Raw genomic sequence first — 13,818 nt, 5'->3', positions numbered from 1 at the left:
CTGGCCAGGGCGGTTGTTGATAACAACTACGGCTGTTGGACTAACATATAGCTTCCTTTGGGGGGGGGGGGGGGGGGAGAAAGACGTTACCCGCTTTCACTGATATTATTGATCTCATCGAGTTTGAAGAATCATGGCCGAGATAGTTACGTAGTAAGTTACATTAGAAGTAGAAGTTTTGCTTTCAGCCTCCGCGCGGGCTAAACCGGTTTCAGGATAGTGGGAGGGGAGGCGGCCCGATGACGTCGTTGCTGGGCGGGGACTTGTCAGGTACCCCTCTCGCCATACCACAATGGGCCGGTTTCGGTGTATCTCCCGTGTAACTACTACTTAATTTTGGCGGGCTTCGAGGGAGGGTTTCGAGAGGGAGGGTTTCGAGGGCGGGGTCAATTGGTTTGCTGTGAATCGCCTGGGTTTCATTCATTCATTGGATTGCAAATTAAAAATATTATTTGGATGCGCCCCAAATGATGATTGGGTTCAAGGGGGCCTAGGTAAAATCTAGCCGACGACTTGCATTGCGTTCTGCGCGACGGGTAGATTCCCTGTGACGATTGTTGCTCCAGTTCTCTAGCTAGTTCCCTCTCGCAAATGTAGTTCAGAACAAGGTAACTAACTAACGATGCGCGCTCATTTTGTTGTGGCCATATTTCAATAATAATAATCATAATAATAATCATAATCATAATCATAGATTTGCTCAGTCCCGGACCCCCGCCAAAACGGTGAGTAGAACCAATCCGTAGAATCATAAATAGAGCACAGCATCCGCCCAATCTCAGCTGCCATTTCTCTCCCCTTTTTCCTCCCTTTTTCCTCCCTTTTTCCTCCCTTTATCCTCCCTTTCCACACAACCTTCAATCTCTTCCCTCCTCCTGTTCAACCAACTCACCCTCAGCTCTTCTTGATATCTTCTCTCCCTAGATTCTCTTAGATCTCCTCTTCTTGTCCACTCTAGCTACTCACCCACACTGTTGTAACCTCTCTCCTGATATCTAGATACAAGGGAACCAACCCCTTTATACTCTACCCCGCCAACCCTACAAACTACAACACAATTAATAAAGCACATTTCCACTGACCCCCCTCTCTCTCCTCCCTCAACCATGGGAAAGAAGGCTGTTCATTTTGGTGGCGGCAATATTGGTCGTGGCTTCGTGGCTGAGTTTCTCTACGAGTCTGGCTATGAAGTCGTCTTCGTCGACGTGATGGATAGTATCATCGATTCCCTCCAAAAGACGTCATCCTATATCGTCACAGAGATCAGCGAACAAGGAGAACAGAAAAAAGTCATCACCAACTACCGCGCCATAAACTCTAAACACAACCTGGACGACGTCATTAAGGAGATATCCACCGCTGATGTCGTCACCTGCGCCGTTGGTCCTAACATCCTGAAGTTCATCGCCCCACCGATCGCCAAGGGAATCGATGCTCGAACAGGGTCTAAACCATTAGCTGTCATTGCCTGTGAAAACGCAATTGGAGCCACAGACACCCTGCACGGCTTCGTCAAGGAGAACACTGAAGAATCCCGTCGTGCGTCGCTGTACAGTCGTGCCCAGTTCGCCAACTCCGCCATCGACCGCATCGTGCCCACCCAGGATGCTGATGCCGGCCTCGACGTCAAAATCGAGAAGTTCTACGAGTGGGTCGTGGAGAAGACCCCCTTCGGTGACGTCGGACACCCAGATATCAAGGCTATCCACTGGGTGGATGATTTAGAACCATACATCGAACGCAAGCTGTTCACCGTCAACACTGGCCACGCTACCGCCGCCTACTACGGCTACTCCACCGGCAAGAAGACGATCAACGATGCCCTAAATGACCCCAAGATCCGCAGCGAAGTCAACGCCGCCCTCGCAGAGACCTCAAAACTCATCATCGAGAAACACGGCATCCCCGCCCAGGAACAGGCAGAGTACGTCAAGACGATCATCGCCCGCATCTCCAACCCCTACCTCGAGGACATCGTGCAGCGCGTCGGCCGCGCGCCCCTCCGCAAACTATCGCGCAAGGAACGCTTCATCGGACCCGCTGCACAGCTCGCTGAGCGCGGCCAGAGCGTCACGGCGCTGATGAACGCGGTCGAGCAGGCGCTGAAGTTCCAGAATGTGCCGGACGACGAGGAGAGCTTTGAGCTCTTCAGGATCCTGAAGGAGATGTCTGCCGCGGATGCGACGACGAAGCTCACGGGCCTGGAGAAGGATCATCCGCTGTACCCCCACGTACTGGAGAAGGTTGACAGGGTTCAGAAGGAGACGAAATAATAGTCCTAGACTGACTGACCTCTTCTCCGTCTAGAAGGCCTCTCTTCTTCTTTCTTTCCATTTCTTCTCTTGTTTTTTTTTTTTTTTTTTTTTTTTTCCTTTCATTTATTCTTATACCAGTTTTCATTCTACGATCGATTTCCCCCCCCCCCCCGCCTCCGTAAAACAAAAAGGCAAAAAAAAAGGCACGCTGGTAATGTGCTATCTATTGGGGAATGGTGTTCTTTTTTCGGCAAAACAATGACATACATGACATGACATGACATTGACATGACAAGGGAAGGGCTAGGGATAACTAGGGCCAGGGATAGGGAGCAGGAGCACTGGGAAGCGAAATGGGTTTCTTATTTCTTATTTTTTTATTTTTTTTTTAAAGCAAGCTTTTATGTTACCCAAGTTAGAAATTCGAAATTTCTAGTGTTTTAATGATTTGTATTAACTATTAAACATTAAGATAGCCCTTAGAAGGTAATAAACTTAACTTGATGAATCTTTCATTACTTTTTTCTTTTTTTCTTTTTTTTCTTTTTTTTTCTTTTTTTCTTTTTTCTTTTTTTTTTTCCTCTCTACTTCTCTGGGTTACTGGATTATTTCCTATGTCCCATAGTTAACTGCACTTGTGCAAGCAGTAATTATTGAATATCATCACTATTAGAGTTCCAATCCATCCCCCCGTGCAATGAGTACTTGTATGTACAGTACATACATTACATATCAACTGCAATCGGTTGTCCGTAGAGAGGCAGGGGATAGATAGGTAGTGGCCCCCTCATTCCTAAGGCGCTTTTTTTCCTTTCAAATTCTTTTTCTGAAACGGAACTTATGTGATGGTTATTAGTTAACTACCTTATCGGACTGGTTGAACGCCGTAGAATTTATTTAATAATGATTCTAGATAACTAAGTTAGTTATGTAGTTGCAGTACATACACGTACTAGCCTGGAACTAAACAATATTCCACAATTGTGGCTTGAAAGAAGGCTTGTGTTTGTTATAAGGTTTGGTGAAGGGGGTGTTCAGCAGGTATTGTATTGCGGGGGCAGAAGGGACAGGGCGGGGATATTTTTTATTTATTTATTTTTATTTATTTTATTTATTTTTATTTTTTGGAATTTTATATACAGTAACTACCTGCAATGGGACGGAGTAACTAAGTTAATGAAGTTGAGAGCCGGATCTCAAATGTATGTACAGAGTATATGCGTTAACTACAATGTACAGACGAGGCAACTGCCCGCATGTACGTACAGCTTGGAGAAAGGAAGAAGAAGAAGAAGAAGAAGAAGAAGAGAAAAGGGGATTCTGGTCCCTGATATGAGGCTGAATGGCTCCAAGATGTATGTTAATGTGTACTAACTACTACTATAAAAACAGGAGGAATCCTTTTTCTACATCAATAGAAAAGAGAAAAGTGGTTGGTTGCACATAACTAACCTAGGTAAGAAGAAGACAACTTGGACCTGGCCCGGTTGGCCGTTTATCCGAGCCAGAATTGGGGAGAACAAGAACGTGGATATTATACCCAGTTCCATCCCATCCAAATGATGTGGGCTGATTAAAAACACGCAAATGGATGCATTTTTTCGCAGTAGAATAGAAGAGAGAGAGAGTCTCTAGGTAATAATTAATCACCGTAAGATCAGCCACTGCCAAACCAACCCCATCCTCATCCTCATCCTCATCCTCTTTGTTCTCCTTGCAGACTGCCATACGTATGTGTGATCTGGGTTGCATTTATTATGTTATTATGTAGTTATTCCTTTATTTATCCCGGCTGGTTGTGTGTCGTTAGACAACGCAAGGTAACCCCCCGCCCTGCCATTATATATATATATATATATATATATATTTTTTTATACAAACTCACTGGTTTTCTTCTCTAATCGTCTCACCTTTTTTTTTCCTCTGCATATATATATATATATATATATATATAAACTCTCGCACTAACGCCCCATCCACGTTTTCCTTCCCCAGGGTACATGTAACAAATATCGGTTGACTTGGCTCGGCATGGCATGACCTCACTGTTTACTTCGAAAAACCCTCCCTCGCCTCCCTCCCTCCCCGCACTGCCACCATTCTCACTACTCCTCATCCTCATTCAGCCCTTCAGCCCTTGAGCCCTTGAGCGCATTTACCTACGCCATTGCCAGTCGCATGGTGACTTGCAACCATCAGACCAACAACTACTCTATGCTACTTGTGGGGTGGTGCGAAACAGGAATCGTCGTTGTTGACCTGGCTGTTTTGGGTGCTATTTTCGGGTATTTATTTACCAAATACTCCTGCTGAAACTGAAACACACAAAAAAAAAGGGCTGCTTTTCGAGTCTAGAGACGAAATCTCGAGGACATTCCTACACCCCCTTCCCACTACATATCTCTAAAGTGTGCAAGGCAAAAGGCAAATTAATTAGACCTCCTATCTAGATAGTCTGCCAGCGGAAATCTACAGATTAGCCTGCCGGAACTCACGGCATGGCCTTTCTTCCTGCTCGATCTTTGCTTCATCCATACCCGGAACCGCTACCCCCTTACACCCCTCGACAAACAGGGACTTTTGACCCCGAAACCTCCTCTATCCATTCTAACGCCCCTTCGTACGTCTCTGCGGTCCCGTCGTACTATTCTGGGTCCCATCCAACACAGAACAGAGGGAGTGAGTCCGGGGCATTACCCAATGTCAGCGATGTGGGAAGAAACCAGAGCTCCTCCAATGCCCCATCCGGATCCGGAATCCTCTCCTCCCAGCAAAATGCACCGGGATTCGGGGGCGTAGCGGCGACGTCGTCTTCCAATGACGACCGGCGTCGATCGAACAATATGACAAATTCCCACCTGCACTCTCTCTACAATGTTTCAGACTGGGTGCCCGTAGCGGGCGGGTTGCAGTCACGCCATTATCACAATGTCGCAAAGCGGAGAGCGTCGGAGGCTTCTCGCTGTGACAATATGACCAGACATATATTCCCCCCCCTGTTGCGGGGGGTATCTGAGACCAGGAATGGTGTGAATGAACCCGAGGCAACCTCCGCTCCGCCGCGCTCCTCATCTCTTCTCTGGGCAGGCATGGCGGGCTCTAGTCACCGGAGTTCATCGACCAGCATTCTAGCCAGTTTGCACGAAGAGAGCGTCGTGCATCCCCGTCCCCACTCGCCTCAGCAGATGGATTCTGGAAATATCGCGGGAGTGGCGTCCAGCCAGACCGACCTTGCTGCTCAGCTGCCCGTTTCCCCCCACGAAGACCCTGATCTAGTGGGCGAAGCTGCGGCAGCAATGTTCCGCTCACAGCGCCTCTATATAACTTACCAGCAGCAGGAGAACTATAGTGTCGGGGCGCAAAATGTCTCCCTGGCCACTGGTCGCCCTCACCAACCGGCCTCGGCGGGACGTGCTATGCACCAATATAGCTCTCTCATCACTGCCGCAGAGTCAGCTACCCCTACCTCTACGCCTCCGCAAGAAGAGAACCCTAGACCCTCGACTGCCCCCAATGCGTCCACTACGCCCACCACAGAGTCAGAACTTGATAGGCGCGCTCCTCAACAACCGCAACCGCAAGCACAGCCACAAGAACAAGAACAACAAGAAGAACAAGAACAGCCACCACCACCACCACCACCGCCACCATCCGAGCGCCAAGCCACGACCGGAAACAGGACAACCCCACCCACCACCTCTTCCACAATCACCACAACAACAAGGCCAACAAGACAATACATAGACGACGATGCCCTCTGCGCCCAGGAATCCAAGACATGGGACTTCATGCTAGCGCAGATGGCCGACTGGGAGGAGCGCGAACGCAGCTGGAAGAAATTCAAGGACGGCATGGACAAGAAGTTGAATTCTGGAAAATTGGGCATGGGGATAGGGTTTGGGATTGGGCTTGGGCTTGGGCGTGGGCGGGGGTCGTGGTCGAATTCTGGATCTAGTTCCGGTGGTAATGGTGGTGGTGGGAAGGGGAAATTGAAGAAGGCATCATCATCGCATCAATTTGGGCATGAGAAGAAATGGAAGAGGAGGGTTGGCTTGGCTTCGTGATTTCTTTTTTTTTTTTTCTTCTTTTTTTTTTTTTTGTTGTGGTGATTTAACTTATATTTTGGTTTGTCTTGTTTGATTTGTTTCTGTCTCGTTCTGTCCTGTCCTGTCTACTAAGTTAGTTGAAGGTGTAAGTTAAAAGTAGCAAAGCAGTAACTACTCTGCTAATGTGGAAATTGTCATGGCTCTGACAACCTCAGCAAGCAAGGCCCCCAGGCGGGAGATTATATATCTATATCTCTCTCTTTTCTCTCTCTTTTATTATGGAAAAACCAACTTTTCCTTCCATACAAAAAACACTAACATCACATGATATCACATGCACCTTATCAGATCTATCTATTTAAATATTCAGCTCTTCTCTGCAGTCTGTACAGTTTATATTAATTTTATTTTCAAATCTTCATTCTTTTTTTATTCTGCTTTTTTCATATATTCTCTACAGTATTTACATTTTTCTATACTCTTCTCTATGTTCATTTTTAATCTCTACATTCATTTTTAATCTCTACATTCATAACATGTGTCACTGTTCAATATGTGACAATTCTCATTCACTGAGCATGTTTTGAACAGCTGTAGCCTGTAATTCAATGCATTGTTTCATATATGCTCTACATACTGTCAAGCTCAGTATTGAGCACATCAGATATATTCAGTTCAATTCTTCTGCCTGTCAATAATAATAATCCCTCTATATATTATAGAAAAACTAACTTTTTCATGCAAAATATCTCTTCACATGCACTCATGTGCTGTGCACTCACATGCATCTTCATCAAATTGTGAGATGATTGATCTCTTCTATTGAGAGCTAGGCTAGCTATGTTATTATATTACATATGTTGCAGGTGGAGTGATTGCTCCAGGCAATGCCACTCAGGCACCTACTACTACACAAATCTATGATCTGCTCTGCGGCCTACTCTGCGGCCTAAGTGGTAGGTAGAGGGGGGGGGGGACTGCGCAAGCATCAAACGCTCGCTTACACTCACTTTGCTGCTTGTATATTATTATATATATTTATTTACCTAGTTACTTATGTGGGTAACTCTGTGTTCACTTTGCTCAAGTGGTCTAACTACGTACATACATACGGAGTAGTCTGTAGCGTAGCCCTATCCTATCTGTTCCGTTCCTGGCTCCCACCTCACCCCATAACTCCAACGAGCGAACGGCGTCCTGTATGAAAAACAAATGCACATAGTTACTAGAAATTTTAGGTTGAAATTTCAGCAACTACCGGAGTTAAATTGCTCCAGCCCGAAGCCTTCAATGTGGCTTAGAAGTTAGGACCCCCCCTTACATAACTAGGCAAATAGTGCTCATGGAGCGAAGTGATGCCTGGAGTCGCCTCTAAATAGTTCAGGAGGGCATGGTAATGTGCATGTAATCTCTTTACTACTTAAATTACTAGTGTATGCAAGGACCTACGTTCTGCAAACCTCCGTGCTCCATAGCTATTTTATTCTATTAATATACAATTTTATTTTATTTTATTTCTTTTTATGAGTGTACATTAACTTATAAGTTTAACTACATGGATACGGTAACATTCTACCTAGTAGGTAGCTCTGAGAAGATGCTGGAAAGGGTTAAACTTATGCTTTGTGATGTGATCGAGAGCTGTGGGATTGGATATATGGAACTACATCTTGTTTACTTTCTTCTCTCTCTCTTCCTCCCTTGAAAAAGTTCCTCCTTTCAACTTCCTCTCTCTCTTTTCTTTTGTTTCTCCCTTTTCTTTTTAAACAAAAGAGAAATCTATATATACCCTACAACCCCCTACCCTCAAAGCAATGCATCCTCGCAATACCCCCCCCCCCCCTAGAAGAGAACGAACCCCCCTCTTGCCAATCATGGCCACCATAATCATACTTACCACCACCTCTCTCCTACAAGCAATCACGCCCACCGCCAACGCCCTCTGCTACACCCTCGACGGCTCGATTTCCAACGACCTACCCTGCCACAGCAACGGCAGCAGCACCACCGATGTAAGCGTATGTTGCGAAGAGGGCTTCTTCTGCACATCGGGTCTGCTCTGTTTGCCGTCGAAGGAGAAACCGGATGTCCTTATACGCGGGACATGTACGGATAAGACGTGGGCTTCGCCGGGGTGTCCGAGGAATCGTGTTGCTAGTCAGTTTTTGATTTTTGATTCTCTTTTTTAAAAAAGATTTTCTTTCGGTTTTCCCGCTTCTTTTATTTTTTCCGTTCGCTATTGCCCCAAATGCGGGACGTTTTGTCTATATGCCCTAAAAAAATAAGCGTATTCGGGAAAAATATCCTGAATAACTAAAACGGTGAATCACTCAACCTCTACCCGGAAGCTCAGACAACCCCAGCGGCGGCGAATATGTCATGCTCTGCGGCGAGGATTCAAATGAATATTGCTGCTCGCAAGTGAACTGCTGCGATGACCCCAAGGCCTCGCGATTCACGCTTGATGAACAGAGCATCGTGGCAACGACTGGCCAAACGCCGCCGCCGCCGCCGCCGCCGCCCACGACGATGACGACAACGACGACGACGACGACGGGGAGTAGTAGCGCGCCCACTACCAGTACCACTACGACGCCTGCGCCAAGTACCGGAACCGAAACGAAAACTAAAACAGAAACTGGAACTGGAACCTCCGCTTCGAGATCGGGGACCAGACTACCCGCATCGACGTCTTCGGGTAATATTGGTAGCGGGAGCGAGAGCGGGAGCGGGAGCTCGAGTTCAAGAACAACCGCAATCGGTGCTGGAGTTGGTGTGGGAGTTGGCGTAGTCCTTTTCGGTGCGGCTGGGTGGATCTTCTTCTGGAGACGACGGAAGACGAGACTGGGCCCGCTCGCTGAAGAACAGGATTCCATGAAGCAAGGGACTGGTTATTCGCTGGTGCCTCCGCGGTTAATATCGGAGATGCATGGTGAAGGGAAACAGATTAGTGAGATGGAAGGGTAGCTGTAGCGGTTCGTTAAAGTAGTTGAGTTCAAGAGACTTTGGCAGACAAAGCTATGCTTTTTGATGTTTTTTTTTTATCAATTTTCGGCCACTTCAATATATGTAAGAATATCATCAATTGGCAAAGAAATTTTAAGAGAAGCTCTATGGAGATAGAGTGAGATTGCACCCCGTAGCTTGAACAGATGATGCAAGTAGTTAATTGTCACGGCCACCACTACTCAGGGAAGTAGTGACGTTAACAAGCAGGCCAGAAGAAGGGCTGGCATCTATACCTATAGGCGCCCATGAGTGCCTATTATACCCGCAGTGGCTCTCTATCATAAGGGTCCTTCCCCAACCCTGCCAAAGCAACGAAGGTCAGAATTCAGCCATAGCATCATCTTCTGCCATGTTTCCATAAGACAATAAAGCTCTTGGGCGTTCGTCGTCGCCCTGCCCTTATCAGCCCTCGGTTAGACTCACTCACTACCCTGAGATCTTTTCATATCCCAGGGCTTGAACAAGGCCGTTCAAATCTTAGAACGGCCTCCTTTGTTTTGCCTTTGTAAAATCCCAGCTGAAGAGAAAAAAGTTTATGTGAATTGAAAGAGCACAGGTGGTGGTGTGGGGTTGGTGGGATGTAGAATGCAAAAATGCATTGAGGGTGGGAAGAAACAGCTATCACAAACAGTTCATGGAGATGTTTCTCATCGTAGAGAGACTTACTCTGTGGTTTTTAGGATTTGAACCCTTACCGAGTCTTTTATTCTGGTCAATTCCGTTTTTTCGAACGGCGTGAAGTCGCTGATTTTTTCGCTTCACTACGGAGTAGTAGTGTCGTGTAGTAAGGCTGGCCAACCCAACCCCTATGCCGCACCCACCCACCTAGCACACTTCTTGATTTTGGGATGCCTGATGGTTTGAAGGAACCATAAGAGTGAGTTTCCTCTGGAGGCATGAAGTTTCGTATCCCATAGCTTTAGGCGGCGCGAGTGTTGTGGTGCAGGTAGTTTAGGTGTGGGGTTGCATGTATGAAAGACATTTGCCATTTGGCCGGGGTCTGATATGATTGGTGGTGGAAATTAGGGTGCTGGCTGGCTGTTATCCCCACGGCCCCTGGCGGGAGAATAATGGCAGGGATAGATAATTCCACCAAATAAACCTGGCTAATTCCACTGTTGCTGAAATCAATATACGCGAGTTAGGTTATGTTATGTGAGTTCTTTGTGTACGTACGTGATCTTGCACACTTTCATTGTATTTCGTCAAGAGGTCTTGAAGATTTTCTTTTCTCTTTTTCCCCCTCAGTATTCGAGTCTCAGAACCCCGGTAAAGACATGGCCGTAACAACCAAGAATTTAACAACCGAAATGGGGGGAATGGGAGTATGGGTTCACGCACCAGAAGACGGGGCGCGAAGCTGTGTATCTCATACACTCTCACATACTGCACATTGATGCTCTCTCTCCTAGCCAACACATCTCTCGCTACCACCTGCTCCGAAATTTCATTGTCTTTCATAGGAACACCACGAGTCCGTCTCAATCAACCACTGTCCCACTGCTCATCTTCCAACATTCTGCCGGCAGTTGTTGTCCACCATGATACCAAGAGCCGTCAACGGCAGAAAATTGGGGTATGCGTATGTACTGTACATACATTGAATATATATAAATCTTCACCAAAATTCGTCGTGGTGGAAAAAAAAAAAAAAAAAAAAAAAAAAAAAAAAAAAAAAAAAAACCCCAAAGAAAATAGAAAAAACCCGCGGCTTAATCTCTGATTCCCTGTTTAACATCTCACAGAGCTGTTTCAAACCCCACCCATGGGATCGGCTATACCAGCCTCCTCCCATACCCTGCCTGGGCTTTGTGATACGGAAGGCGGCAAAGGCGTCCCGTCCTGGAGTCTGCCGGTCTGCCTGACGGTCGGTTCCATGGATATTACCAGCAACGGCTTGGTAAAACGGCCCCAACAACTCTAGCTCTCTTTTGGGTGTGTCAACTCGATGACGCTAGTGGCGGAGAGAGGGAGGAAGGGGGAAGGCTAGCTGCGTCCTTTCATATTCGTTGAAAAAGGGAAGGTTCTAAGTCCAAAGGGAGAGAGGTCAGGGTGGTGTTTTGGGAGGAAAGACGGTGACCGAATTATTGAGGTGATAAATAATTAACCGATATAGTACAATGATAATCAAGTCGGGACGTACGGGGCATTCACTGTCTCCACTCAAACATGCTGGGGAATCCGTGCTGTGTTGGTTCTCGCTTGCTATCGGTTGGCGGATGGGGCCGCCTTCGAGCGCCCAACGCGCTTGTGGTTCGATTAGGCGCCCTAGTTTGCCGTTGGGGAAATTGGGGTCCATCATACGTGTGGGCACCCATCCAATGTTCGTTGGGCACGGCAGGAGGCGAGGGATATGCCAGACCAGACGGGGGCCATCCCGGCTGTGGGTTCGGGAAGCCCGTGTGGAAGGGCATGGGCAAACTTTCCTTAGGATAATTAGGGACCTCGTTACGTGGCGTTGTAAGACCCCTCCCATTATAACATTTTACAAGCATCTGCGCTGCGGATGGACGCTTAGAGGGGTCTATTTCAGTCATGTCTTTGATCGTTTGCAACTCAGGGGCACTTGCGGTCTGCAAAGCGAAAGCAACGCATTCGGCGTGTGAGCTGAGCATTTTGCTCCCGTATTGGTTCACATTCAGCGCGACCGCCACTGTGACGAAGAGAGACCATACGTCTACTTTGCATGTTTGCATGTCCCCTCCCGGCTATTGCACCTCCGGGGCCTGATACATGGGCGACCCAACATTTGATCTGGCGGCATCAGTGGAATTGCATAGTCCATGATCTGGCGGCATCAGTGGAATTGCATAGTCCAAAATCCGTGAGTTGATATAGAAAGTGAGACTGAGCAGATTCAAGTGGTGTGTAAAGGATGTTGGCTGGTTTAACATCGCGATGGATAACTCTGTTGTAGGCGAGATAGTCAAGGGCCTGGAGCATCTGACCAAGAAGCTCATTAACTCCACCGGGATTTTGATCAAAGTATTTTTGATCAATTAAATTATCCACTCCTCCTGCTTTCAAGGCGGTGAATATCCACAGTTCGTGCGAGGAGGAATACCAGTGGATATATTCAACGATGTTTCGCTGTTGATATCAGCTAGGCAAGATGCATGGCAGAGTACGAAGGATTCACTAACATGAGAACTCCTAGAGAGTGCCATAATCTCTCGCTCCAATCGATCTTTTTGCTGGGATTGGAATCCACCTTGAGGTTGCGGAATGGTTTTGGCTGCCATAGTTCTTCCCGAGTCGACATTGACAGCCTTATAAACTACGCCAAAACTTCCCTGACCAATAACAGACAATACTTTATACCGAATTGTCGGTTGTTGTATGGTAGGCCATTGGTTTGGGGTAGGGATTTCCGAGGGTACAACTGTAGGTACGTTGTCCATAGTTCGAGCCTGTAGAGCGCTTTCTATTCGATTCTTCGCTTCTTCTTCCCCTTTGAAATTAGCCCGATGCCATACCATTTCGAATTGAACTTGATCGCAGCCGATACCACCCATGCCGATGATCTTGTTGAACCGTTCGCCAACGACGACCTTACGCTTGCATCCAGGCCTGAACGGCGTAGCTTCGTCACCAAAAACCTGGGTGGCTTGAGATGTTGACTCATCGTAAAGCATCACGACATCATACTCCGGGAGAATTTCAAATGAGCATTGAATTCGGGAGATACTTGGCCCATCCACGACGATGTCGCCATTGCGCCCTAGAGTGGCCAACGTATATCGTGCAGCTGAGCCAATCTGGAAGCCAACATTTAGCATATGGTGCTGCCTATGCATACTGTCAACATGACTGGAAAGAAGATGATAGTTGGATGGATTCTGAATGACAGCGTGCGCATTTTCGTTTAAAGGTAAGAGAGAAAATATAGCCTGAGGATGAGGAACTGCACAGGGCGGAGCAGGCATAGTTTGTCTATGAATGGCAAAATCTGATGAGGATTGTACTTGGTGCGAACAGCAAGTGGCCGGGGGAGGACATGATTCAAGGGAACATCTCTGGAGGAGGGCACATAAGAGGTCCCTTTAATACTCAGTCAAGCAGATTTTCCATGATTGTTTGTCCTTCAAAGACAGGCGGGCAGGCAAGGCAGCCTTGCACGCTTTGACAGTGCTGTGTTTTGCACCCAAGCAAGATCGGGATCCATAAAGGGGAAACATTGGGCACCCATGCAGCACCTGTGCAGCTGTGATTCATCCCCAGATCAACAGGGCACCAATATCCAAGCAGTCTGGGTGCTGTTTGACTATAGTTAGAAAAAGAAGAGCATGGTTTAGAACTACATACATACATTTACAGAGTAGACACTACTCTGTATAGCTTCATATTCAGCATACATATTTATATTGAAGATAAGAAATATAGAGTAGATACTCTCTAGAATAATTAACTAAAAAAATACTTATATTTTACAAATATAGCTAGTATTTTATACAAATATTATATGAAGAAATCAGTCTATAAACAGTATACTGTGCATGTATTTAGAT

General features: G+C 46.7%; 6 protein-coding genes across 6 annotated transcripts; 4 read left to right on the top strand and 2 right to left on the bottom strand.

The window, feature by feature from the left end:
• The first annotated feature begins 663 nt into the window (after positions 1-663).
• BDCG_07115 (mannitol-1-phosphate 5-dehydrogenase) lies at positions 664-3,125 on the top strand. The gene has a single exon (XM_045422882.1). The coding sequence runs from the start codon at positions 1,107-1,109 to the stop codon at positions 2,271-2,273; it is 1,167 nt and encodes a 388-aa protein (XP_045278420.1). The 5' UTR covers positions 664-1,106; the 3' UTR covers positions 2,274-3,125.
• A 759-nt stretch (positions 3,126-3,884) lies between these two features.
• BDCG_07113 (uncharacterized protein) lies at positions 3,885-6,657 on the top strand. Its single transcript, XM_045422881.1, has 2 exons — positions 3,885-4,075; positions 4,251-6,657. Exon 2 carries the CDS (start codon positions 4,754-4,756, stop codon positions 6,317-6,319), a length of 1,566 nt encoding a protein of 521 aa, XP_045278419.1. The 5' UTR covers positions 3,885-4,075; positions 4,251-4,753; the 3' UTR covers positions 6,320-6,657.
• A 1,416-nt stretch (positions 6,658-8,073) lies between these two features.
• BDCG_07112 (uncharacterized protein) lies at positions 8,074-9,410 on the top strand. Its single transcript, XM_045422880.1, has 2 exons — positions 8,074-8,458; positions 8,655-9,410. The coding sequence occupies exons 1-2, from the start codon at positions 8,116-8,118 to the stop codon at positions 9,266-9,268; spliced, it is 957 nt and encodes a 318-aa protein (XP_045278418.1). The 5' UTR covers positions 8,074-8,115; the 3' UTR covers positions 9,269-9,410.
• Positions 9,411-10,437: 1,027 nt separating this feature from the next.
• BDCG_17465 (uncharacterized protein) lies at positions 10,438-10,951 on the top strand. Its single transcript, XM_045426584.1, has one exon. The coding sequence runs from the start codon at positions 10,459-10,461 to the stop codon at positions 10,705-10,707; it is 249 nt and encodes an 82-aa protein (XP_045281981.1). The 5' UTR covers positions 10,438-10,458; the 3' UTR covers positions 10,708-10,951.
• Positions 10,952-11,460: 509 nt separating this feature from the next.
• Positions 11,461-11,998, bottom strand: BDCG_17464 (uncharacterized protein; the record flags this gene model as incomplete). The annotated part of the gene is made up of 2 exons (XM_045426583.1): positions 11,461-11,963; positions 11,986-11,998. 2 exons carry the CDS (start codon positions 11,996-11,998, stop codon positions 11,461-11,463), a joined length of 516 nt encoding a protein of 171 aa, XP_045281980.1.
• A 75-nt stretch (positions 11,999-12,073) lies between these two features.
• Positions 12,074-13,429, bottom strand: BDCG_17463 (serine/threonine protein kinase; the record flags this gene model as incomplete). Its single annotated transcript, XM_045426582.1, has 2 exons — positions 12,454-13,429; positions 12,074-12,400 (listed from the first exon to the last, which is right to left on the bottom strand). The coding sequence occupies exons 1-2, from the start codon at positions 13,234-13,236 to the stop codon at positions 12,074-12,076; spliced, it is 1,110 nt and encodes a 369-aa protein (XP_045281979.1). The 5' UTR covers positions 13,237-13,429.
• Positions 13,430-13,818: the final 389 nt, after the last annotated feature.

Source organism: Blastomyces dermatitidis, assembly GCF_000003525.1.
Source record: "Blastomyces dermatitidis ER-3 genomic scaffold supercont1.8, whole genome shotgun sequence".
In the NCBI taxonomy this organism is placed as follows: domain Eukaryota; kingdom Fungi; phylum Ascomycota; class Eurotiomycetes; order Onygenales; family Ajellomycetaceae; genus Blastomyces; species Blastomyces dermatitidis.
Note: the sequence above shows the minus strand (reverse complement) of the source record. Positions and strands in the feature narration are given on the sequence as shown.

Bases quoted from the DNA above. Each gene is read 5' to 3' on its own strand.
- BDCG_07115 (XM_045422882.1), top strand. From the start codon at position 1,107: ATGGGAAAGAAGGCTGTTCATTTTGGTGGCGGCAATATTGGTCGTGGC.
- BDCG_07113 (XM_045422881.1), top strand. From the start codon at position 4,754: ATGGCCTTTCTTCCTGCTCGATCTTTGCTTCATCCATACCCGGAACCG.
- BDCG_07112 (XM_045422880.1), top strand. From the start codon at position 8,116: ATGCATCCTCGCAATACCCCCCCCCCCCCTAGAAGAGAACGAACCCCC. The intron at 8,459-8,654 runs GTCAGTTTTTGA...CCGGAAGCTCAG, and splicing joins TCCGAGGAATCGTGTTGCTA to ACAACCCCAGCGGCGGCGAA.
- BDCG_17465 (XM_045426584.1), top strand. From the start codon at position 10,459: ATGTTATGTGAGTTCTTTGTGTACGTACGTGATCTTGCACACTTTCAT.